This window comes from Vicia villosa, linkage group LG7 (assembly GCF_029867415.1).
Source record: "Vicia villosa cultivar HV-30 ecotype Madison, WI linkage group LG7, Vvil1.0, whole genome shotgun sequence".
Classification (NCBI taxonomy): Eukaryota; Viridiplantae; Streptophyta; class Magnoliopsida; order Fabales; family Fabaceae; genus Vicia; species Vicia villosa.
The window spans coordinates 73759254-73783219 of NC_081186.1; the positions used below are offsets into that span (position 1 = coordinate 73759254).

Below are 23966 nucleotides of genomic sequence, written 5' to 3' on the forward strand. Positions count from 1 at the left end.
GGATGTTGCGTTAACGGAAAGAGAGAAGACAGTCATGATCGAGAAAGCACACGGTGCAATTTTGTTGAGCCTTGGTGATAAGGTTCTCCGGCAGGTATCAAAGGAGACGACGGCATCAGGGTTATGGGTGAAACTTGAAAGTTTGTACATGACCAAATCGCTGGTAAATCGACTCTACCTGAAGCAAGCTTTGTATTCATTCAACATGATTGAAGAAAAAGTGTTGGCTGGGCAGTTGGATATGTTCAAAAAACTGATTCTTGATCTTGAAAATATTGATGTGAAGATCGATGATGAAGATCAAGCGTTGTTACTATTGTGCACTTTGCCTCGATCACATGCTCACTTCAAATAAACTCTCTTGTATGGAAGGGAGTCCCTGATCTTTGAAGAAGTTCAATCAGCCCTATATTCTAAGGAATTGAATGAACGAAATGAGCATAAACTTTCGGCTGTTGGTGAAGGTTTGGCCGTTAAAGGCAAATTCTTGGGAAATGATGGAAAGTTTGACAAGAAGAATGGAAAAAGTCAGCAGAAGTCTTATAGTGGCGAAGCATCTGGTATTCGATGCTATCATTGTAAGAAGGAGGGTCACACAAGAAAAGTGAGCCCTGAACGCCTGAAAGATCATGGAAGTAAGGATAATGGCAATGCAGTCATTGTTCAAGATGATTTTGAATCATCTGATATCCTTGTGGTTTCGAGCAGTGACTCTAGGAAGGAGGGGATTATAGATTCAGGTTGCACTTGGCACATGACTGCAAACAAAGACTTGTTCGAGGAATTATATGATCAAGATGGTGGATCAGTAATGCTGGGAAACAACAAAGTTTGCAAGATTGTAGGTGTTGGATCTGTGAGATTCAATTTCCATGATGAGTCAATAAGGTTGTTGACTAAAGTCAAGTATGTTCCTGATTTGAAGAGAAATATGCTTTCTCTTGGTTAATTCGACAAGAAAGGATATGTTTTCCAAGGAGAGAAAAGTATCCTAAGAGTCATGAAGGGGTTGAAGGAAGTCTTGAGAGGCGTGAAGAAACAAGGCTTGTATACCCTTGAGGCTGAAGTTGTAAGTGGTTCGACAAATGTTGCATCCACGAAACCTTTGTCGAAGACAGAAATCTGGCACATGAGATTGGGCCATGTCAGTGAAAGGGTTCTGGTCGAATTAGGGAAACAAAATCTGCTTGGTGGAGAAAACGTCGAAAAGCTGAAATTTTGTGAACCCTGTGTACTTGGAAAATCTTGTAGAATGAAGTTCAACAAATGGAAACAAAGAACACATAGATCCCTTGATTATATCCTTGTTGATCTTTGGGGGCCTGCAAGGTGTCCATCACATTTAGGAGCTAGGTATTTCCTATCCATAGGAGATGACTATTCCAGAAAATTGTGGGTATTCATCCAGAGGACTAAGGATGAAACTTTTGAGAATTTCAAAAGTTGGAAGACTCTGGTCAAAAATCAGGCTGCCAGGAAGGTCAAGAGGTTGAGAACCGATAATGACCTTGAATTTTGCCATAAGGCGTTTGATAGTTTTTGTGTTGCCTCTGGTATTGCAAGGCGCCGAACTACTGCAGGTACTCCACAGCAAAATGGTTTGGCTGAAAGGTTTAATCGAACTATTTTGGAGAGATTCAGATGCATGTTGACTAGTGCTGGATTAAAGAAGGTGTTTTGGGCTGAGGTCGTTTCAACAACAACATATCTGATAAACAGATGTCCTTCGACAGCATTAGATATGAAGACACTTGAAGAAGTTTGGTCGGGACATCCACCAGATCTCGACAAACTGATAGTATTTGGCTGTGTAGCCTATGCTCACATTAGGCAAGACAAGGTCGAACCTAGAGCTCTAAAATGCATGTTCATGGGATACCCTGAAGGAGTCAAAGCTTATAGGCTATGGTTCGTAGAGCCAGGTCATAGGAGGTGCATCACCAGTCGAGATGTAGTTTTCAATGAAGCTGAGATGGCTTTCAAGAAAACTGATGATGATGATGATGATGGTCGAAGTGCAGAAGAGATGGAATAGGAAGAGATTCCTGTTGAGGTGGAGCATGTTGATTCTGAATTGCATATCCCAGATGAAGTCAAAGAAGAAGCAGAAGATGTTGAGGAAGTTGAGGAAACTGTCGATGACTACCTATTGTCAAGAGATAAGTCGAGAAGAATCATTAAGCCACCTCAAAGACTTGGGTATGCAGATCTTATAGCTTATGCCTTATTCTCTACAAGTGAGGTTCTAGACGAAGAACCTAAAGACTATAAGGAAGTTATGAGGAGTTAAAATAAGACTGAATGGCTGAAGGCCATAAATGATGAGATGAAATATCTTCATGATAATCACACTTGGAACTAATCAAGAAACTTGTTGGGGCAAGGTTAGTCAGTTGTAAATGGATTTTCAAAGTTAAGGAAGGAATTGAAGGAGTGATGTCGAAGAGATACAAGGCAAGGTTAGTCGCAAGGGGGTTCACTCAGAAAGAAGGGGTGGACTTTAATGATGTGTTCTCACCTGTTGTGAAGCACAAATCCATTCGAATGTTGTTTGCCATGGCAAAGTTCGACCTAGAGCTTCAACAGATGGATGTGAAGACTGCTTTCTTGTATGGTGATTTAGATGAAACAATCCTCATGAAGCAACCTGAAGGGTATGAAGAAAACGGCAAGGAGGATTATCTGTGCAAATTAAAGAAGTCTTTGTATGGCCTTAAACAATCTCCCAGGAAATGGAATAAGAGGTTCGACAGGTTCATGGCACACATAGGTTTCACCAGAAGTCAGTTCGACCACTGTGTTTACTTCAGATTTCAACCTGGTAGTTCGTTTGTGATATTGCTTCTATATGTGGATGATATCCTCATACCCAGCGACAGTGTCGAAGATGTAAAGAGGGTGAAGGCTGAACGTAATAAGGAGTTTGATATGAAGGATCTAGGAGCTGCTTCTAGGATTCTTGGAATTGACATTCAAAGAGATAGAAAGAAGTCGAAGTTATGCTTATCTTAAGAGGCATATCTACGAAAGATTCTCGAAAAGTTTGGTATGTCGAATTCGAAGCCAGTTGTGACTCCGACAAACCCTCAATTCAAGCTGGGTATTGATTACTGTCCCAGTACTGATGTCGAAAGAGCCTATATGAATAGCATCTCATATGCTAATATAGTTGGTTCTTTGATGTATGTTGGTCTGTACTAGACCCGACATAGCATATGCAGTAAGTCTTATAAGGAGAAATTTTAAGCAACTACTACAAATAATATCGTCTCACATGTAAATGTCAGCATGAGGGGGAGGAATACATATGTTTTGCACTCTTTTTTCCTTCACCATAGTTTTGTTCCATTGGGTTTTCCTGGTAAGATTTTTAACGAAGCAATTCACATTCAAAGGATATTGTACTCTTTTTCCTTCACTAGAATTTTTCCCACTGAGTTTTTTCTAGTAAGGTTTTAACGAGGCATATCCTCAATGAACATCCAAGGGGGAGTGTTATGAATAAAGATTAAAGTGGATGTCCATCCTTATTCTTCTTTTTCATCTTCCTATTCTCCATTAATATATGTGACTTTCCATCTCACTTGGATTTGAATCCTATAAATAAAATTCACATTGTGATGTAAATGATATTTTTGGAAGAAGATAATACAATATTGCTTTCTCTCTTCTCTTTCTCTCCTTCATGTATCATTCATGTCTATATTGATTTGGTGAATTTCATAATAATTTTTCAATTTTGCACATACTTGAGCCATAAATGAAAAGGAAAGATGATTTTTGAATTACTGGTGACTTATTATTCTTAAATTTTACTATTTTTTTTAAATTGAGAATTATTTTGTATTTTGTATTCTAGCTAATGATCTCATATTGATGATGTCAGGTACAAATACAAATTGAACACGTAAAGTCTCTACTTTTATCAATCTACATAATTTACAATTAGGTGTCGTCAACAAGTTTTGGATAGTTTTTTTGAAGGAGGCTAGAATTATAAAGCTTCATTTGCTTGTGTGTTAGGAATAAATCGGTTAATTTAAAATAAATAAAAAGTAATATTTTTAGGAAAAAGCTAACGTTTTGTTACTGATTGAAAATTAATGTTGTTCGTGATAAAAGATATACTTATCTTGCCAAAGATACAATTTAATTCTTACCTTATTTGTATACACACCCTCTTTTTCTTTTTAATCCTATTTTATTTTATTTTATCAAATGGAATTCGTAATATTACAAATAATATATTTCATAATACAATTTTCATTTTATTCAACAAAAAATCGAAGTACAATAATAATGAGCGACATATTTTGTTTTCTTAAAAATAAAAACTATGTATTCTCTCTGTTTTTAATATTATCTCGGATAAAATACTTTAGGACATGTTTTGAATCTCAATTATTAAAGTTTATGTTTTTATTTTCTTATAAGTGTAAATTAAATGATTTATCCATTCGATTTTTGTAATAACCGAGAGATAAAATAACCAAATTTTACTATAAAAGCACTTTTTAAACCGATATTATTCTAATTCTAACTTATGTAGACACGCCAAACTCGTATGCATCATTATTTGGAATTGATTGCAAGTTAGAAAAAAAATTCAGTGTTATGTGTTCTTCTATCTTGAACAAAACATTTTTCTGCCCTTGCAATCTATTTCACATAATGGTGTTGATGTTGTTGTTGTATTTTTGAAATAACATTCATATGTTGTCAATAGAAGAAAAAAACAACATTATTTTTTTGGGTTGAGAATATTGAGAAATTTATTTTAAAACATGTTGTAAATTGCACACATATATAAAAGGCTAAATACCATTTTTCGTCTCTTATCTTTGATTCGGGGTCCAGTTTGGTCCCTTAACTTTTAAAAAGACCATTTTGATCCCTCATCTTTTCAAAACGTATCACGTTAATCCTTTCCGTCCAAATTTCACTAACATCATCAATTAGTCGCTGATGTGTAACTTTTAATTTTTGTGACGACTTTAGAGACCGAAAATCCGTCACTAAATTTATTTTTCTGAATTTTCATTAATGTTCTTCATCTTCATCCCTAAAACTAAAATAATTGAAAACTCACAAAATTCCTAAAACCCAACAAATTATTTATGCATCCAACTTCATGTCATAAACAAAATTCCGCAAGTTTGGTTAAATAGGTAGGATCTTCTTACATTATAAGCCAATATATCTCATTGAAGGTGCAATATATATTGTTCAAAGTTGTTAGATATTGTTCAAAGTTTAATTTGTTACTGAAGTACGAAGACATTGGCAGCACGAATACAAAAATAATCTGTGGAAAACTTGACCCAGCAACAATGGGATTATTACAACATATATTAGTTAGTCAAACAACACATCTTCCTTTACTAAGGTTCATATTAAAATTCACCCCCAGATCCATCAAAAAACTAATTTTCTCCAAATCCCAAATCAAATGAAAAATCACAAGAACTGCCAGATCTGGAATCGATACTCACTAAATTTAAAATAGTTACAGATTCACGAAAGAAGCTTTTGAGAGAAGACTCACTTTCTCTACCCATTATATGGGTTTTCCATTAAAAACACAAAAAATTCCGGATCTTGATTCGTAAACTCATTTAATGACGATTTGTTGAGGTTTTAACTGTTGAGATTTTGAGATTAGAGAAAGTAGTAATAGCGATGTTGGAGTTTTGAGATGGGAATCTGGTGTTCAGTTTGACAAATTGAAATTTTTGGGTTTTTAATTTTCAGCAGAATCTTGTGTATTGTTTTGATGGAGCTGGTTCTAGTTTTTGTTTTGTATATGTGTTGTTTAGCTTGTATGATGTGTATAGGCATGTCTATGAGCATCTGTGAGCATTGCGATTTTTTGGCTTTTTTATATAGAATAAAGTGAACTATGTGAGCATCAAAACCCAGAAATTTAGGAAAGGTGTTCATCAAGATGTTTATGCTTCTTCTTGTTTCTTCTTGTTCATTTGCAATGTCATGGATTAGAATCCGAAGAAGACTTTAGAAAAGGTTACCAAATAAATCAATACCCCCAACCAAAATGTTTCTGCAATGTCATTGTGTTGTTTGATTAAGTTTTACTAACATTTTTAATTTGACCAAAATTAGGAAAGAAGATGAAGAACTTAATTAAAACCCATAAACAAATTTATTGACGCTTTTTTCCATTGTTAATCAGTCACAAAATTCGCCTGAACCACGTGGAAGTGGATGTCAGTGCCACCTAGGCTTATAATTTGACTTTGACTAACAGAATGGACAGAAAGGACTAACATGAATCATTTTGAAAAAGTTGAAGGATCAAAACGGTCTTTTTAAAAGTTAAGGGACCAAACTGGATCCCGAGTACAAGATAAGGGACGAAAAAGGGTATTTAGTCTATATAAAATAGTAACTGATTAAGAATTGAAATTGAAACACGGCATGTTACTTTCAATTCTTCATCATTCACCATTTTTTGATTGAAACGTGTTACATCAGTTTTTTCTTAATACGAGTGGTTTACTTACTTTATTTTATTTTCTATTTAAAAAAGAAAATACTATTTTTCTCGGTTTTTTAACAAAATCGATGAGTTTTGTTACATAGATACAACAACGAATATCTACCCTACATTCATAAAACAACGCTCAGGATATTTACAAGACATCAATCCATAACAAACTATTACATCCACCACTATATATTTTATTCTCTTTCTTGTGAAAGCATTTGCGTAAATGAAATCTTGGCTTCAAGTTAAAGAATGTTGGAAAAGTTCTTTATGATGGATTGCAAGTGCAAAAAATCATTCTTACTTCCAGTTAAATAAAGAAGGGAGTTCAGCCTTAAAAAATTAGATGGATATGCAACAAAATTTGAATTTGTTGTAATCAATGCATTTTAATATTCTCTATAAATACTGTAATGTTTAAAAAAAGGTTATTCACCTCGATTTTCTATTAAAATCGAGGGGTAAACATATTTTACATCGGTGTTTTTTAAAATCGAGGGGGAAAATTTAGCGTGATTATTGAGGATATTTATCATCGTCCTTAAACAAATCTTCGTCGTCCATTTGATGAGTATGAACGCTCAAGACACTACCATTAATTATCCGCGTGAAACATAAAAAATTCCATTATAAAAGTATGTTGAATATTAAAAATTGATAGTGAAACATCATGAAACGCTTGAAACTATCTACATCCACCATTTTAAGGTTTGCAAGGGCATTTGCTATGAAAAGTTCTCTATGATTATTTGCAAGAGCAGAAAATTATTTGGGTTTAAGGTTTGTGTTCTTAATTGCTTATTTAAGCAGAAAATCATTCATTTATTTAACTCTTCTTTTGTTTTATATCATAAACAAATGCATACAAAAGCCATAAAGAATATCTGGCACCCAACATTTAGTCTACTCCAAATTTTAATGATTTGAAGATCAAAAATCAAATCTTTAGAGAAATTAATTTTTTAATATTTTGTGTAAACAATGTAATATTCTTGATAAATAACGTAGTTTGTAAATAAATTAATTTATTAATATTCCGTGTAAACAATGTAAGGAGAATTTAAAGATGTTGTTAGAATATGGGCCTTAAATCCAATTAAGTTTCATTTAAAAATTTTAATTAAGTAATTTCTTTAAAAACTAATATTAATTATCAATAATTATTTGTATTAAATAAATTTAATAATTTCCAAATAAATTTCTAAATAAACTTAAATAAAATAATTAATTATTTAATTAGAAAATATAAAATAAAAAATTAGCCAAGTCATCATTGTTTTGTCATTAAAAATATACTTTTTTCCTATTCTGCTAGGTTTGCAGAATTGAAGGGGGGCAACTAAATTTTAAAGGATGTAAAGTTGAGGGACCAAAAAGTTGGTTTTTAAAATGGAGGGATTAAAAGTTAAAAATCATCAAACTAGGGAACCAACAGTGCATTTAAGCCAAAAAAACAATTTATCTTAACCCTCAGTTTTAATGATAAATCGAGAGGTATCATGCGGTAGTTTTAAAAATAATAAAAATGTAGATGTTAGGGTTCAAACCCATGTGCAAATAACTAAACCTATCGGTTTTAAATTAACCGAGAAGTAAAGTGACATCTTTTCACGATACTCTTCGTTACCTCGTCTATGAAGACGAGGTTAATGCATTTCGCGTCCGAGATAAATATGATTTTTGTAGTAGTGATTTGGAAGAGACAATATCATTACTTGGAGCGATATATATATATATATATATATATATATATATATATATATATATATATATATAATGAAATCATTTGACTTTTATAATTGTTCTGTAGTGAAACAAGAATTGACCGGTGAATGAGGAAGCATAATTTGTTACAGTGGTCTGAACATCTGATATGGTGAGTAGAGGTTGACTTGTAAGGTTAGCACTACAACGCCTAATTCACTAAAAGAGTTAAAGATATGTGTAAGTGAGAATGAATTTGAATACTTGAGAAATGACTTGTTTTTCCTCTTAAATAAGAGAAATGGCTAACAACACTAAGCGTGGAGTAAGGTGTTGATTACAGCCAGCTGTTAGATTGATTTGGACATTCAGCAAAGCTCTAGAGGACACAATCGTATGTTTCTAGGGAAAAAATATACTTGTTTTGTGTGTTTATTGTCTTCGTATCATTGGGCCTTCCATCTTATGCCTCGTGAACGACTTAGAGAGTTGTTCTCCAAAGCCTTTGTCTATACTCTATAGGATGAGGGTTTGCCAAATATGCTCCAACTTGGTCACTCGATCTAGAGAAGTGAAAGCCTTTGATGGAACGTCGCTAGCATAGAAAATGTGTGCATTTAATACTCTTCTCGTAATAGGTAATGTTTCGCTAGGAATAAATGATGTGTGCTTCTACGCTAGTTAATGGTGATGTTTCCTCTTATTTATAAGGCTTTAGTACTTTTAACAATTTTTCGATGAAATCAAAATTGTTGGTGGTGGATACTGGATCATACGACCTTTACTGTATGAGTTGCCTATCAGAGGTCTTTGAAGCGTGATTTTGCCCTCTTTTCTACTATTAATGACCTGCAAATGAATTTTTACTTGTCAAAAAGTACAAATATGTGTGGTATCCTTACACAGGTAGGGGATACTTAGAAATCTTAGTAAATGAGGGTGATTAAGGCTTGCCAGTAGCGGTGAGAGGCCCTGTTTGGTGATTTTTATGATGTTTATAGTGATAAGATAGGCCAACTCACGTGAGGTGAGAGGCTCTGTGTTATGTTTTATGTTGGTTAAGTTATGATTTGTCTTTCTCCCATTAGGGAAGAAGTATTTATAGAGACTCTTGGCCTTAGGGTTTCTTTGGCCCTAGAGTTATATTGAGTTTGACTAACGAGACTCCAAGTCCCTTAAGTGGGGCATTAGACCTCTCGGTCAGGACTTCTATCAAGCCCTCAAACAAGATTTTAAGTTAAGTCTATGCTAAACTTTATCCGAACCTCTTAGTCTTTTAGGAGGAGGATTTTAATATGTTTAATCCCGCCCGAGGATACTCCAAATCTTTCAGAAGGAGAAGTTTAGATAGCCTATTTGATAGGAACTCTTAGTTCCTCATGCAAAGTTAATTGAGTCAGACTAACAAGACTCCAAATCCCTTAGGCGAGGCGTTATATCTCTCTAGCGGGACTTCTATCAAGCCCTCGAACAAGACTTTTAGTTTAGTCTCTTAGGCTAGACTTCATTCTTGCCTCTTGGGAGTGATTAATATGTTGGATCCCACTCGAGGAAACTTCAAGTCTCTCAAGTGAGGAGTCTAGATATCCATTTGATGGGAACTCTTAATCCTTCAAGCAACGTTATATTAAGCCTGATTGAAGAGACTCCAAGTCCCTCAAGCAAGGTGTTAGACCTCTTGGGAGGGACTTCTTTCAAGCCCTCTGACAAGACTTTAAGTTTCTTAGGCTAGACTTCAGTCGTCCCTTTTAGGCGGGATTAATATGTTGGATCCCGTCCAAGGAAACTCCAATTCCCTTAGGTGAGGAGTTTAAATAGTCTATTTAATGGGAACTCTTAGCCCCTCGGGTGAAGTTATATACATCCTGATTGACGACACTTCAACTCCCTTATGCGAGGCGTTGGACCGCTCGGGTGGAACTTCTATCAAGGCCTCAGACAAGACTTTAAAATAAGTCTCTTAGGCTAGACTTGAGTAGCACCTCTGGGGCGAGATTTATATGTTACATCACGTCTGAGGAAACTCCAAGTCTCTGAGGCATGGAGTTTAGATAGCCTGTTTTAGGGGAACTTTTAGTCCCTCGGGCGAAGATATATTGAGTCTTACTAACGAAAATTCAAGTCCCTCAGGTGAGGTGTTCGACCTCTTAAGCGAAACTTCTATTAAGCCCTCAGACAAGACTTTAAGTTAAGTCTCATAGGCTATACTTCAATCGCGCCTCGTGGGCAAAATTGATATGTTGGATCCCGCCCGAGGAAACTCTAAGTCCCTCAGGAGAAGAGTTTAGATAGTTTGTCTATATTTCCCTGAAGGGCGGCAAGGATCTTCGGCCAGAAGTCCAATATGCAAAATATTTTCTTAAGAGGCGGCAAGGATCTTCACCAAGAAGTCCAGCATATAAAATATTACCTTAAGAGGCAACAAGGATCGTCGCCAGAAATTCCATTATACAAAATATTACCTTAAGAGTCGATAAAGATTTTTGTCTATAAGTCTAGCATATAAAATATAAGAAAATCTTATTGCTACTCATAAACAGTTAAGTGATTCTACATAGATAAATGATCATGTCTTTTAAAGAATTACAACATTCTAAGTGTAATAATATCCAATATTTTAAAATTGAGACCGGTGGTCGGTTCAGTTAAGATACTTGGTTATTGGATAACTGGTCAAACCAATGGATCATTGATCGGACCGTATATTTGTTGATTAAATATAAAAAAATTATTAATTGACATAAAATTATAATTATAAAATCTTTTTAAAAAAACTTCTATAAAATATAAACAAATTTTCGATATACACGCCACAAAGTGCAACAACATATAACCTTGTAGGGCAACAAAGTGCAAGTGGGTACCATAAACAAATCAAATTGTAAAAAAGTACAATAACTAACCTGAATAGGAACCACAACTATCGTTTATGTGAGAGAACAATGAAAAAGGTAACTCAAACTTCAGCTCCACTTCAAACGAAGAAGACGATGCAATCAGAATAACAAGAGGAGAAATTTTAGGGTTACTTTTGTTATCTGTTTGGTGATTTTGGATTACAAAATTATTTAATAACAACTATGCCACGTATGACTTCAATAAGTATACATTAGTCCATAAAAATAATGTTAAATGAAATTATATTACAAGTGTAATGTCACGTACGCTTCCGTTAGTATAATTTGACGCCAGAGACTAATGTTATGGATGAAAAATTTTAGAGAGACGGTTCATTAAAGGAAGTGCTTTGAGGGACTAAACTTGAAAATTACAATATTTAGAAGGACTAAAAACATATTTAACCATAAATAATAATAATAATAATAATAATAATAATAATAATAATAATAATAATAATAAAATTAAATAACAACCACTAGTACTATAATATCGAAGAATATTTACCATGAGAGTTTGAAATAGACTAATGGATGAGAGGTAAATTCTTAAGATTCGGAAAATTTTATATTTTAAGTTAAAACATAAAGCAAAAGATGTACTCCCTCCGTCTCATAATAAATGTATTATTTGAGTTTTTCACGGTTCTTAAGTAAATGATTAAATGTGTTGATTTTAATGATAAATTTAATATCATTTACTAAAGTACCCTTATTTATTATAGGTAGTGGAGTAGTTGGAAAACGTGAAAGTTAATATATAGAGGTATAGTAGTGGAAAAAAATAATAAATGTTGCATTGGTATTCTAAAAAGACATTTATTTTAAGACATGGAAAAAATGTAAATGAGACACTTATTATGAGACGGAGGGAGTGTCAACTTTAAACTTTTTTCACTCATGGCAAAATGTACTAGTAAAAAAGTTCAGCCCACCAGTTCAAACATTCCTACAAGTTCACTGATTTCATTGCTGAACCGACCGGATCACATCGGTCTTTGCCAAATCAATTGCATATTCGGTCCTTTAACCTTTCTAACCCACCATACATACCTTCAATTTAATCTTTTAACCTTTCTAACCCACCATACATACCTTTCGATTCACAATTCGACCGTCCGGATCGAGTCGGGTTTTAAAACACTTCATCCATTTGAATCAATTTTTATTAGTTAGGAGTTGCATGTTTGTACTAATCTAAAAGAAATACCCATTCTAAATATTAAAACAGTCAATAAAGCCAGCGCGGTAAAGAAAGCATGCATATGACTATGAACTTTAAATAATAATATGATGAATACTGCATTTCCAGTATATATATGTGAAGCTCCAAACCACATTCTATATAAATTAAATCTTGTTAATAGAATTCAAATAGCAAATATGGAATTCCAAAATGGAGATAATGTTGCTTCCAATTTGCTCAAAGCTCAAAGTCACATTTGGAATCACATTTTCAACTTCATCAATTCCATGTCACTTAAATGTGTTGTTGATTTAGGCATACCAGATATCATACACAACTATGGCAAACCCATGTCACTCTCAAAACTCATTTCTTCCCTACCAATCCACCCTTCGAAACAATCTGATATCCCTCGCTTGATGCGAATCACTACTCATTCTGGCTTTTTCTCTCAGCATAATGTTACCGAGAATGAGTTAGAAATTGAGTATGTGTTAACTGATGCATCTAGATTATTACTCAAGGACAATCCAATGAATGTGACGCCATTTCTCCAGGCGATGCTCCACCCGATTATGACAAATCCATTTCATCAATTGTCTACTTGGTTAAAAAATGATGATCCAACACCGTTTAAAACAACACATGGAATAACAGCATGGGAGTATGCAGCAAGTGAGCCGAGATATAACAAATTGATGAATGATGCAATGGCGAGCGATGCTCAATTGGTGAATACCGTGGTGATTGAGAAGTGTGGGGAAATGTTCAATGGATTGGAGTCATTGGTTGATGTTGGAGGAGGCACAGGGACCATGGCAAGGGCCTTTGCCAAATCATTCCCACAACTGGAGTGCACTGTGTTTGATCTCCCACATGTTGTTGATGGCTTGCAAGGAAGTGATAATCTAAAGTATGTTGGTGGAGACATGTTTGACAAAATTCCTCCAACTGATGCCATTTTATTGAAGGTAAACTGATATATCACAATTTTATTGATATATGCTATAAAATTGTTAATTTGCTTGAAATGGTTTTGATCGTTATTACTTTGAATGACAAAGCAGTGGATATTGCATGACTGGAATGATGAGAAATGTGTAAAGATATTAAAGAAATGTAAGGATGCAATAGCAAAAAAAGGAAAAGAAGGGAAGGTGATTATCATTGACATGGTGGTGGAGAAAGATAATGAAAATCACGAAGCATTTGAAACTCAACTCTTCTTGGATATGTTGATGATGGTAGTACCTGCTGGAAAAGAGAGAAACAAGAAAGAATGGATTGACTTGATTTTCTCTGCCGGTTTCAGTGACTACAAGATAACTCCAGTTTTGGGCTTAAGGTCTGTCATTGAGATCTATCCATGAAAAAATCAAGCAAACTGCAGCTAAGAAGTGAAACAAAATGCGTCAGCCCTATAATCATTTATATAAATGTTGTTGTAATTTATAAATCTCATCTCGTCATATATTGCAGTAATAATTTAGGTTTTAAATAACATTTGCAACAAACTTTATAGTTGTGTCCTAGTTTTGATATATTCAGAAGAATGCACTCAAATTAATAGACATTGTAATAAAGTCCTACGGACTCTTCATTATGTTCGTTTGTTGAAAAAAATTTGCGGAAAAATACTTTACAAACATGTTTAATTGTTATTGCCTTCAATTGCCTATTTAATATTTTGGGGACACTGATTGCATTTGAATTGTCAGAGAACTACCAATTGTTCATAATAATTTATATAATACAAAAGAAATCGATTACTATTATTACTATTGTTATTAAGTAATATATGATAGCTATTTCATTTTGACAAATATAGGAATGGTTCTTAAAAGATCACCAACTGAGTAATAATGGTTTTACCTTTTAAGCACATTTGGTTTTGTTCTATATATATTATCAATTTGAACATAAATAGATCAGTTGAACATGAGCAGTACCTTTAAAACTGAATGCATATACTATGCATCCATGTCAGTTACGCCTTGAAATTTACCTTCCATGTCCTCCAAGCCTCTCTAACTTCCTCCAATTGATCATCTGGAATGCTTGAATACTTATCCAATTTCTCAACCCAATCCGCCCAAGGAGACTTTGACGAGTCAAGGAATTTTGACAATTCAGGCAACATAACAGATGTGTAGAACTCATTGACGGATTTAAGAATTTGTTCTGATTCAACCATGGACACCATTTCAGGCCTTATGTAGCTTCCAGCACTTGACCTCATTCTGAAAGCATTTCCTCTCAAAATCAAGACTTCTGGTGGGGCAATTGGGAGAACAATTCTGGAAAACTTGAGGAGTGACAATGAAAAGATGTCTGTTGGAATTAACTTGCGCTTTACAGCCACAGCAGTCTCGACCATCTTGCGTATCTGATGAGTCATTCAGTAAGTGTGCATTCAACCGATAGATATGCCATGTAAATTAAACTCTTATTAGGAAATAAAACCAAGTAAGACTTACTTGATGTAGCATGAAGGAATCCCCCCATACATTAATCTCAACATAACGATATCCAAGTAGTGTCTCCAACTTCCCACAGGAACAATGTACGACCTTTCGAAAATGAGAAGCATTTAATCGATCTGCCTCATCTGGTTCATGCAACCATCTTGCGCGAACTCCTGAACTAGAGTTTTGATTATTCAAACTATTTGATTCACTAGAATCTGGACACTTGTAGCTTTGTTCCTCCTCATCACTCAAAGAATCATCTACGTCACTTTCCTCATTCTCTGAATCACAGGCTGATACCAAACTAGATGATCCTGTTCTGTTTAACATGTCACCATTTTTTGGTGATTTCCTGTCATGGGGTTTTTTCCTGTATAGAGACCGAACAGTATAATTATGGAAAGGATGGTCTCCCTACATCAAAAAAGCCACAAAAATGTTCCAATGTAAACATTTAGGAGAGGTTTATATCTTAACCAAGGTTTATCTTGACTGTAACTAAATTAAATCTGTAAAGTATAATAGAATCTTGTTGAAATCGAAAAATACAAATAGAAAAAAAAAGTATACCTCGAAAACACTAAGTATACTGTTGAACTCGGAAATGTGAAAATCTATTTCATCCTCACTAAAATGACTCTGGATTCCTATTATATCAGCAGGGAGGAGATAAGAATATTTCCGCAGATTGCACTCTCTTCTAGGATCGAATCTTCTAAAATAAGCCAAAATTATGAAGTTAGAAATATGAATGACAAGTCATCGTCAATTAAAATAAAGGAACACTATTAATGTATTGCAACTAGATTATTAAGATATGAGAAACAAAATTGTTATCAAATAAAATCAAAACATCAAACATTGTAAATAATCAAGAGGTGACTAATAGTCTTTACTTTGTTGAAGGCAATACACTAAAAACTCGGATACTATTAGGAAGATAAGAATTAATATAGTTTGCCATTTCAATGCCATGATCATCTCCTTTCCATGCATTCTCGGGAATTTCCATCTTAAAGGCTATCATTGTCGACAGAGAGTGAACCTAGCAAACACATCATAAAATCATAAAGAAATCACGACAGTGAAAAACAGAATAACAACAAATTATGTAATATTACATAGCTAAGAGAACTACTCACTCCTTTATCGGTCCTGCTACTTCGGCCCCAGTTAATCTTATCCAGATCACCGAAGTTACTCTCACGTATGCCACCGACCTTGAAGATAGCAGTTTCAAGTTCTTTCTCAATAGCTACATCATATGAAAAAAGAGCATAATAAAATTTCACTGAAGTGAATCCAAATCCCAAACATTAGTCAATGTCGATACAATTTCCAAAAAGTTCACACAAATACAAGTTAACTAGGGCTTTGTTTGGCATATGACATATTTTTGAGCATATAGCTTATAGCTTATAAGCTCATATGACAATAAAAGACCTATTTGGTAACGGTATTTTCATCACGAACTTATAGCTTATTTTCCTCGCTTATAGCTTACCAAATAGAGCCTAAATTAACTAATGTTACACAATCAAGTCAAATACAGTGAAATACTATATACAATGAAGCTCAATAGAAAACAAGTAAAGAGTAAAGGTCTTACTGGACAATTTGTGTTCATTCCGTTGAATTTGCAAACCTGTAAAGAAAATAAGTAACACAAATTAGCTTCAAATTTCACCAACAAAAAAATAACAAAAAGTAAGAAAAAAAACCTCTAAAATCCGTTCCGATGTATCCTACTCTCATAACGACTTTTTTCTTGAGAAACGGTTCCCATTTGTCGGGGGAGAGAGGAGGAAGGGGGTGAGTGGTTGAAGAACAGAAGCATTTGAAGAGTGATTTTGGAGGGAGAAGAAGAAATTGGATATTAGGGTTTCGAGTTGGGGATAGAGGAAATGGCATTGGTGAAGTGGGTACTCTGTTTTGTTTATCTCTTACAAGAGATGGAAATGGAAGGGAAAGTAAAGCGGGTGAAGGAAAAGCGCAAAGAGAAGACATCAAAAATTCAAAAATTCAGTTTCATATTATGTTGTGCTATCATTTTTGGTCTCATATATTACTCTTTCTCATATCAATGAAATCCATATGGTAAGACATGGTAAAAAATTCTTCAGGAGAATATCGTGAGAATTTGTCTACTAACTAACGCACAAGTTACTAATTGTGGTATAAAGTAATAAATTTATCTATGTGTATTAAACCTTGTGAAAGTAACAGAGATAAGGTTGACAATTTCACTTGTCCCGGGACGAATCATTAGTTGGATCAACGGTGATTTGAGTTGGATTTGATAGGGTGGATCACGGTTCGATCACCCGCAATTTCTATCTGGAGTGGGTTGTAACAATTTTCATATAATATTATTCTCTGGTCGTGGTTTTTTCCGGTGTTATATTCTTAGGTTGTTATTTTGTTTCTCTTTTTCTCCATGTTTGTTATACAAACGATACTATAATAATTTTCCCAAACCCTATCCTTTGTCATGCCAAAATAGATACATCATTTCTATAAAAAAAAAATTACCTTTTTAAATTTCTTAATTTAAAAAATTCTTTCAAAATTCTTCTCTAATACTCCCTCCGTTTCTTTTTAAGCGTTGTTTTATATGAATTTTTTTGTTTTTATTTAAGTGTTATTTTTATAGTTTAATGTTATAATTAGTCATTGTAAAAAGAGGGCGATTATTGAATTTATTTGGAGAGAGAAAATAAACGAGGATATAATAGAAAAAACAACTCTAATAATCTACTATGTTGATTGAAGAGCTTTATACTAAAATGACATAAAAAGAAACGAGGAAGGGAGTACATCTTTTGAAATCTTCTAAATGATTTTGTATTATATAAATAAAATGTCATTCAAATTTTTAATTTATTTCTTTAGAGAAAAAATAGTAATAATCACTAAACTCACACAACTCTAAATTCAAAAATTCGAACCTGTTTTTGACGGTTGAGTTAAGATTTACGAAGATCATTCAACCTACTTCTATATCTATATTATACTTATAAAAAATAAAAAAAGCCCAAAAATAATGAATTACAATCTGTAGTATATATATAGTAGAAGATAAGAATCACACAACATAACACTGAAAGTATACATCAACTTCACAGGTTAAGAAGAGCAACCTTGGCCTTTTTTTTCCCTTCCCTTATCAAAGATGTGCACTAATTACACTATCAGAATTTTCTTTCCACAAGTTCCTAGCCTTCCTGACCTCATCCAACTGATCATTTGGTATGCTTGTGTTCGCATCCAATTTCTCAATCCATTCCGCCCAAGGAACACTTGAAGGGTCCAAAAACTTCGAAACTTGTGGTAACATAACTGATCTGTAAAAATCATCAACATTCGTTTTTATTTCGTCTGAATCAACTATTGTCTGCATTTCAGGTCTTGTTACATTTCCTGGCTTAGTTCTCAGTGAGAAGCTGTTTCCTCTTAACAATAGAACTTCCGGTGGTGCAAGGGGTAGAATAATTCGCGAGAATTTCGACAGTGACAGTGCTATAACATCTCTTGGAAGTAATTTGCGCTTTACTGCGATGGCTGTCCCCACCATTTTTCTTATCTAGTGAGAGTATAAAAGGAAATATCATGAGTCTATTGTTCCAACCTGTGTGCATTTTAACCTTGTAGTAATGTATAAAGTTACCGACAATAAAATATGTATGGAAGATACCTGATGCAACATGAAAGACTCTCCCTCTATGTAGAGCTCTATGTAATTATGTTCCAGCGATCTTTCAAGCTTTCCACAAGAACACTTAAAAACTCTTCTGAAATGTGAAGCATTTAATCTGTCAGCTTCATCAGGTTCATATAGCCATTTCGCACGAACAACCGAACTAGAGCTTTGATCATGCAAATTTCCTTTGTCATTACCGGTGCCGATGACAGGTTCCGGGGAATCAAAAGTTCCTGAAGACTTTTGGTTTTGGTAGACTGTGTTTTCTCTAAGTGCCACATCAGTTTTAAAATTTTCTTCCTCATCACTATCCTCATGTTCTGAATTGTAGGCTGTTAAACTTTCGCCGCGCTTTAAATGGGATGATCGACGAGGGATATGTCTTCTGTATTTGGACCTAGCTGTATAATTATGAAAAGGATGTCCACCCTATGAAAGGCAATTACATATAACATGATTCAATAATGTTAATAGGAAGTATCATTTGAAGCACAGAAAAAAAACATGAAGTATCAGAAAACCTGGACCTAATTTAGTCCTAATTCCGGTATTAATTAAGCGCTTATAATACAAGTGTTTTATGTATAAGCTATTTTTACAAAAAAAGTTAAACTACTTTCTTATAAAGTATAAACTGTTTTCTTAAGATACCCTTGAGAGCTTACGAAAATAAGCTGAAAACAACAAATGGATATTTTATAAGCTATTTTCATAAACCCTCCCAAAGAGTCTCATAAGAACAGTCTCAAATATGTAAATCCAAATATGTCTCAAATTTGTCAATCACTTACAAATCATCATTTGAATGACTTTTAATGTCGGTATGCTCAAAATCAAATTTTTTTAACGAGATCAAACGATTATGATTGATTGGCGGCACTGTCAAACCCATAAGTTAATATGAAAAAAAAAAAAGTGGATTTGAATATTAGTAACTACACCTCAAATTCTTTGAGAATATCATTGAACTCCGACAGGTGGTAATCAATCTCATCGTTGCTAGAGTGGCTTTGAATACCAATAATTTCAGCAGGGAGTAGGTAAGAATATTTTCGCAAAATGCATTCCTTTCTGGGATCAAAGCTCCTGCTCCAAGACATAAAATCAAACAATTAGAGAACACGACAAAAGAGCATCAGAAACTCAGAAGTCAGTCGATAAGAATATGCAAGACAAAAGTAAAAATATAAATAAATAAACACTAAATCTTCATTAAAAATGAAAACTTTCACGACAAAACCCTACATTTCTAAATTCTGATTATAATATGATAATGAACAAATGAAATTGGTTTCAAACCTTACCTTTGGGAAGGCAAAACGCTTATAACTTTGATATCACAAGGAAGATAAGAGTTAACATAATTTGCGAGGGAAAAGCCATAAGGGTCACCATTCCAAGCGTTTTCTGGGATTTCCATTTTAAATGATATCATCGTTGCAAGAGAGTGAACCTAATATACATACAGTATTAAAATAGAATAGAATAAGTTATCATATCCTGGCTGCATATGTACCAAAACAGAACACAAAGCAAGATAAATGAAAACAAAAGAATCATGAATTACTCCTTTGTCAGTTCTGCTACTTCTGGACCATCCGATTTTTTCTAAATCCCCTAAATTACTTTCGCGGATGCCACCAGCTTTGAATATCGCAGTTTCTAGTTCTTTCTCAACAGCTGCAGTTTTGAAACCATAATAATACTTTAGCAACAGTCCATTCAAAATAACTAGCCAAATTGAATCACATGAATTACATTGTACCAGCAGAACAGAGCAGACATTAGTTATATTAAATTTTACATAAAGTTGTTGGATGTGTAAATATTTCAAATTTGAGCATCTGTTTGGTTTCGCATCAGAGCGTCATTTTAACAAACATCTTAGACTCAAAAACTACTAACATGATCACTCTTCTTTTCTTTCTTATTAATCAAACACTGCCATTCTACCAACACACCCAACACTAACACAGAAGAAAGAACAGAAGAGAAAGAAGCATACTTGAACGTGAATTTTCATCTCGCTGCATTTGAAGACCTGAACGAAAAGTAAGCAAACAAGATTAAGAATCTATATGAGGACGTGTTTGAAAAAAAAGAAAACAGCATGAAATGGGAATGGTTAGAAGAAAGTGACCTCGGTAATTGGTGCCGACGTAGGCTATACGCATAACAACCTTTTTCTTACGAAATGGTTGCCATGAATATGATTGGGGAGTAGGGGAAGATGAGCAGAAGCGGAAATATTCGGAACTTGTATTCCGAAGAATGGATGTAGTATTTGTGTATGGAGTTATTCTGAGCAAAGGAAACAGTGCGAGTCGCAGAGATGAAGCAGCAGCCATCTTCTTCAATCAACACTCACTTGGCTGCTTTTTTTTTTTTGTTTTTTTGTTATTTTGGTTTGTATAAACTCACTTTTTTCGTAATGTTACGGGTCTGTTTGGTAAAAATAGCGGTTGACTTATAAGCTAGCTGATAGCTTATAGTTTATGACTGATGGCTGATGACTGATGACTTATAGCTTATAGCGAATGGTTGATACTGATAGCTTATAAGCTCATTGAAGTGTTTGGTAAAATTAGCGGTTCAATTAACTTATAAATGTAAAATGACATAAAAGATATTTAATATATAATTATTTTATTTTAAATTAAAATAAATTATAAGGGTTAAAAATAGATTTTAATTGAAACAATAATGATAAAAAAGGAAGAAAAAGTAATAAGCTATAAGACATAAGCTAAAACGCTAGCGTCTGAAAAATAAGCTATAAGTTAGTAAAATAAGCTATAAGCTCATGATGAAAAGACCGTTACCAAACGGGTCTAAATTATCATATGAGCTTATAAGACATAAGACATAAGCTATAAGCTCGAAAATACGTCTTACCAAACATAGCCGTATATATTCCCTCTAGTGAAAAACTATAAGTATAAAATGGGAAGCGGCTTTAAATGGATAGTATTAGTGCCATATATTTTATATTATTTTACAATTTTTAATTTTTTTAAATCTTATATTTTTTTTAGATATTTATAGAATTTGTTCCCAAAAATGTGAGATGGTTGGTGCGATTGGATTTTTGATGTAGTGCACTAAGATTTTTTGGTATGGAAATATCGGAGTGTATTTATAAAGTTAGGACTATATTTTATATTATTTTACAATTTTTAATTTTTTTAAATCTTATTTTTTTTTTAGATATGTATAGAACTTGTTCCCAAAAATGTGAGATGGTTGGTGCGATTGGATTTCTGATGCAGTGCACTAAGATTTTTTGGTATGGAAATGTCGGAGTGTATTTATCAAGTTAGGACTTCAACGCTCGAGTCAGTGAGAAAACGTAAAATGGTGAGTAATGGAGAAGGATTTGAATTATATGTAAAATGGTGTGCTTCCTCTCTTTATATAACAAATATGGTTATAACCACTTTCCGTGGAATATGGTGTGTCGTGTTGGGGATCGTCTAATTGATTTGGACGATATTTGATGAGTTCAAGACTAGGATTGTCTGTTTTCAAGATAACAGAGGTTGTCTTTTCTTGTCTGTGGTCCCCAATAGTGTATGCTCTTAGGCCTCTTTTACTGGGCCTTATGGGCGGCGCAGAACAGTTGCCCCTAAGCACTTTTCTCTACCTTGCAGAGGAAAATTTTTGTTGTGCATGCCTCAGGAACTTGCGCATTAAATGCATTTCCTATGCATATGTCTTTTCGTTGAAGAACCTTTGACAGTTGTCCATTTGCATGCCATCAATGATGACCCTTTGACCCTATTCCACTTGTGTATTTAGGAAAACTATTGATGAGATCTGGATTGTTGGTAGTGCTTTATTCTCTCTTGACTATAAGAGATCGTGTTTCTCCCATGTTGGAATTTCCCATAAACACTTATTTGCTTTTTTCCCACTCTTTCTTGGTTTGAAGATCTAAAGTGTTCTTCTTTTCCTTCGTTTTGTTAATGATCATCACCAGAATTTTTAGACGCCTAACTTTGCTTTGCATTCACTGGTATTAGGGCTGGAAATGAATCGAGTCGAGTTGAACTCGCTTCAGCTTGACTCAACTTGTTAAGAATCAGTTCAACTCAAATCTCAGTTCTAATTTGATACAAACTTTTTTTAAGTTCAAACTCTACTCGTTATAAGTTCACGAACAATTCGGTTCAACTCTCATTTCATTAGGTTCAACTCGCTTGCTTCACGAACTTAAAAGCCATTTTTTTAAGTCTAATTTTTTTATATATTTGATATTTTAAATTAATATTTTTTTAAATAGAAAATATAGAAATAAAATAATAGTTAAAAATTTTAAGTTATTTTCTTAACAAATAAGATTTATATGACTTAAAAATATAAATTATCAATTAAAACCGTTAGATCGAAAAAAATATAGGGTTAAGATTTTGAGTAAATATTTAAGCTTGTTCTTAAAGAAAATATAGTTCATCTCATATAATCGAGTTAACTCGTGAACCTAGCGAGTTGAACTATGTATAGTTCAACTTCAACGCATTTAGTAAACGAACTTAGTTTTTCATTCATATTCAACTCATTTGGATCATAACTCTAGTACCACGATTTAATTGTCAAACTGAGTTCTGAACTATTTTCGAGTTGGTTCGGTTCATTGTCAGTCGTAACTGGTATTATATTTTCTTTCAACATTTGATATTATTTTCACTATCCTAAATGTAACATTCATTTCTTTGTCTTTTTTTCTTAGTTGTGGTTTCTTGTCCTTCTTTGTGCCTTCTGGTGTCTTCTATATAGGAATTCTTATTATGGAGGTTAAACTTGACATGCGTCGAAAAATGAAGAATGGTATATCAGTTGTCTAGGTGGACCTAGAGATTTTGAAGACAACTTGTACTTTCGCTTATGAAGGGAGCCCCGATCGTGCCTTTGGTGACGTGGTACTTTCCTCTTATTGTGGGTTGTTGACTCCAAACAGGGATAACAGAATATGTAGTGAATACCCATGGTGCATCATCCCCCTTTATGAGTGCTTATTCTCCTTCTTGAATTTTCACCTTCCATTCAATGATTTAGAGGTCAGCATCTTGAATTATTTGATCATTTCTCCCTCACAGTTGCATCCAATGGGGTGGGCTTTTATCAAGGCTTTATAGCATTGGTGCAAATATTAGAGGGGTGTGTCGACCTTATTGTTCTTCTTTTTCTTTTCAAGGCTCGACATAGTATAGTGAACCACACACGTGTCTAGGGCTTGAATTTTTTGAGATATGTTACCTATTTTTTTGATGTTTACTTTGATAACACGAAGCATTTCAAGGATTAATTATTTCTAGTCATTCTTCTCAATAAAAGTTCCCACACAAAGATTTGTTCCCTATATACCGATCCGAAATACATATGTACATGTTATGACCGAAATAGATTTGTTCCCTATATACCGATCTGAAATAGATTTGTTACCTGTTTTTTCCTTGAATATTTTTTTTGACGATTTGTGTGACTGTGTAGATTCCATGAAGTGTGA

General features: G+C 33.9%; 3 protein-coding genes across 4 annotated transcripts; 1 reads left to right on the forward strand and 2 right to left on the reverse strand.

Annotated features, from left to right (window-relative positions):
- Nucleotides 1-12479: 12479 nt before the first annotated feature.
- LOC131620813 (probable O-methyltransferase 3) lies at nucleotides 12480-13662 on the forward strand. Its single transcript, XM_058891984.1, has 2 exons — nucleotides 12480-13263; nucleotides 13360-13662. The coding sequence occupies exons 1-2, from the start codon at nucleotides 12490-12492 to the stop codon at nucleotides 13660-13662; spliced, it is 1077 nt and encodes a 358-aa protein (XP_058747967.1). The 5' UTR covers nucleotides 12480-12489.
- Nucleotides 13545-16842, reverse strand: LOC131620812 (putative tRNA pseudouridine synthase). 2 transcript variants are annotated; one of them, XM_058891982.1, is made up of 8 exons: nucleotides 16482-16842; nucleotides 16370-16405; nucleotides 15903-16015; nucleotides 15657-15805; nucleotides 15331-15475; nucleotides 14770-15174; nucleotides 14242-14678; nucleotides 13545-13682 (listed from the first exon to the last, which is right to left on the reverse strand). In XM_058891982.1, the coding sequence occupies exons 1-7, from the start codon at nucleotides 16765-16767 to the stop codon at nucleotides 14280-14282; spliced, it is 1533 nt and encodes a 510-aa protein (XP_058747965.1). In that variant the 5' UTR covers nucleotides 16768-16842; the 3' UTR covers nucleotides 13545-13682; nucleotides 14242-14279. The 2 variants fall into 2 exon arrangements, with proteins under 2 accessions (XP_058747965.1, XP_058747966.1); XM_058891983.1 differs by having other exon boundaries at nucleotides 13546-13676.
- A 947-nt stretch (nucleotides 16843-17789) lies between these two features.
- Nucleotides 17790-20871, reverse strand: LOC131617453 (putative tRNA pseudouridine synthase). Its single transcript, XM_058888739.1, has 7 exons — nucleotides 20601-20871; nucleotides 20466-20501; nucleotides 20028-20140; nucleotides 19765-19913; nucleotides 19402-19546; nucleotides 18455-18889; nucleotides 17790-18343 (listed from the first exon to the last, which is right to left on the reverse strand). The coding sequence occupies exons 1-7, from the start codon at nucleotides 20806-20808 to the stop codon at nucleotides 17927-17929; spliced, it is 1503 nt and encodes a 500-aa protein (XP_058744722.1). The 5' UTR covers nucleotides 20809-20871; the 3' UTR covers nucleotides 17790-17926.
- Nucleotides 20872-23966: the final 3095 nt, after the last annotated feature.

What these genes read in the sequence shown, in the direction of transcription:
- LOC131620813 (XM_058891984.1), top strand. Translation starts at nt 12,490, where the DNA reads ATGGAATTCCAAAATGGAGATAATGTTGCTTCCAATTTGCTCAAAGCT. An exon ending in CTGATGCCATTTTATTGAAG is followed by an intron (nt 13,264 to 13,359) that starts GTAAACTGATAT and finishes ATGACAAAGCAG; the next exon opens with TGGATATTGCATGACTGGAA.
- LOC131620812 (XM_058891982.1), bottom strand. Translation starts at nt 16,767, where the DNA reads ATGTCTTCTCTTTGCGCTTTTCCTTCACCCGCTTTACTTTCCCTTCCA. An exon ending in CATCGGAACGGATTTTAGAG is followed by an intron (nt 16,406 to 16,481) that starts GTTTTTTTTCTT and finishes TTTTCTTTACAG; the next exon opens with GTTTGCAAATTCAACGGAAT. An exon ending in ATTCCTTCATGCTACATCAA is followed by an intron (nt 14,679 to 14,769) that starts GTAAGTCTTACT and finishes ATGACTCATCAG; the next exon opens with ATACGCAAGATGGTCGAGAC.
- LOC131617453 (XM_058888739.1), bottom strand. Translation starts at nt 20,808, where the DNA reads ATGGCTGCTGCTTCATCTCTGCGACTCGCACTGTTTCCTTTGCTCAGA. An exon ending in CGTCGGCACCAATTACCGAG is followed by an intron (nt 20,502 to 20,600) that starts GTCACTTTCTTC and finishes CTTTTCGTTCAG; the next exon opens with GTCTTCAAATGCAGCGAGAT. An exon ending in ATATTCTCAAAGAATTTGAG is followed by an intron (nt 18,890 to 19,401) that starts GTGTAGTTACTA and finishes TGCCTTTCATAG; the next exon opens with GGTGGACATCCTTTTCATAA.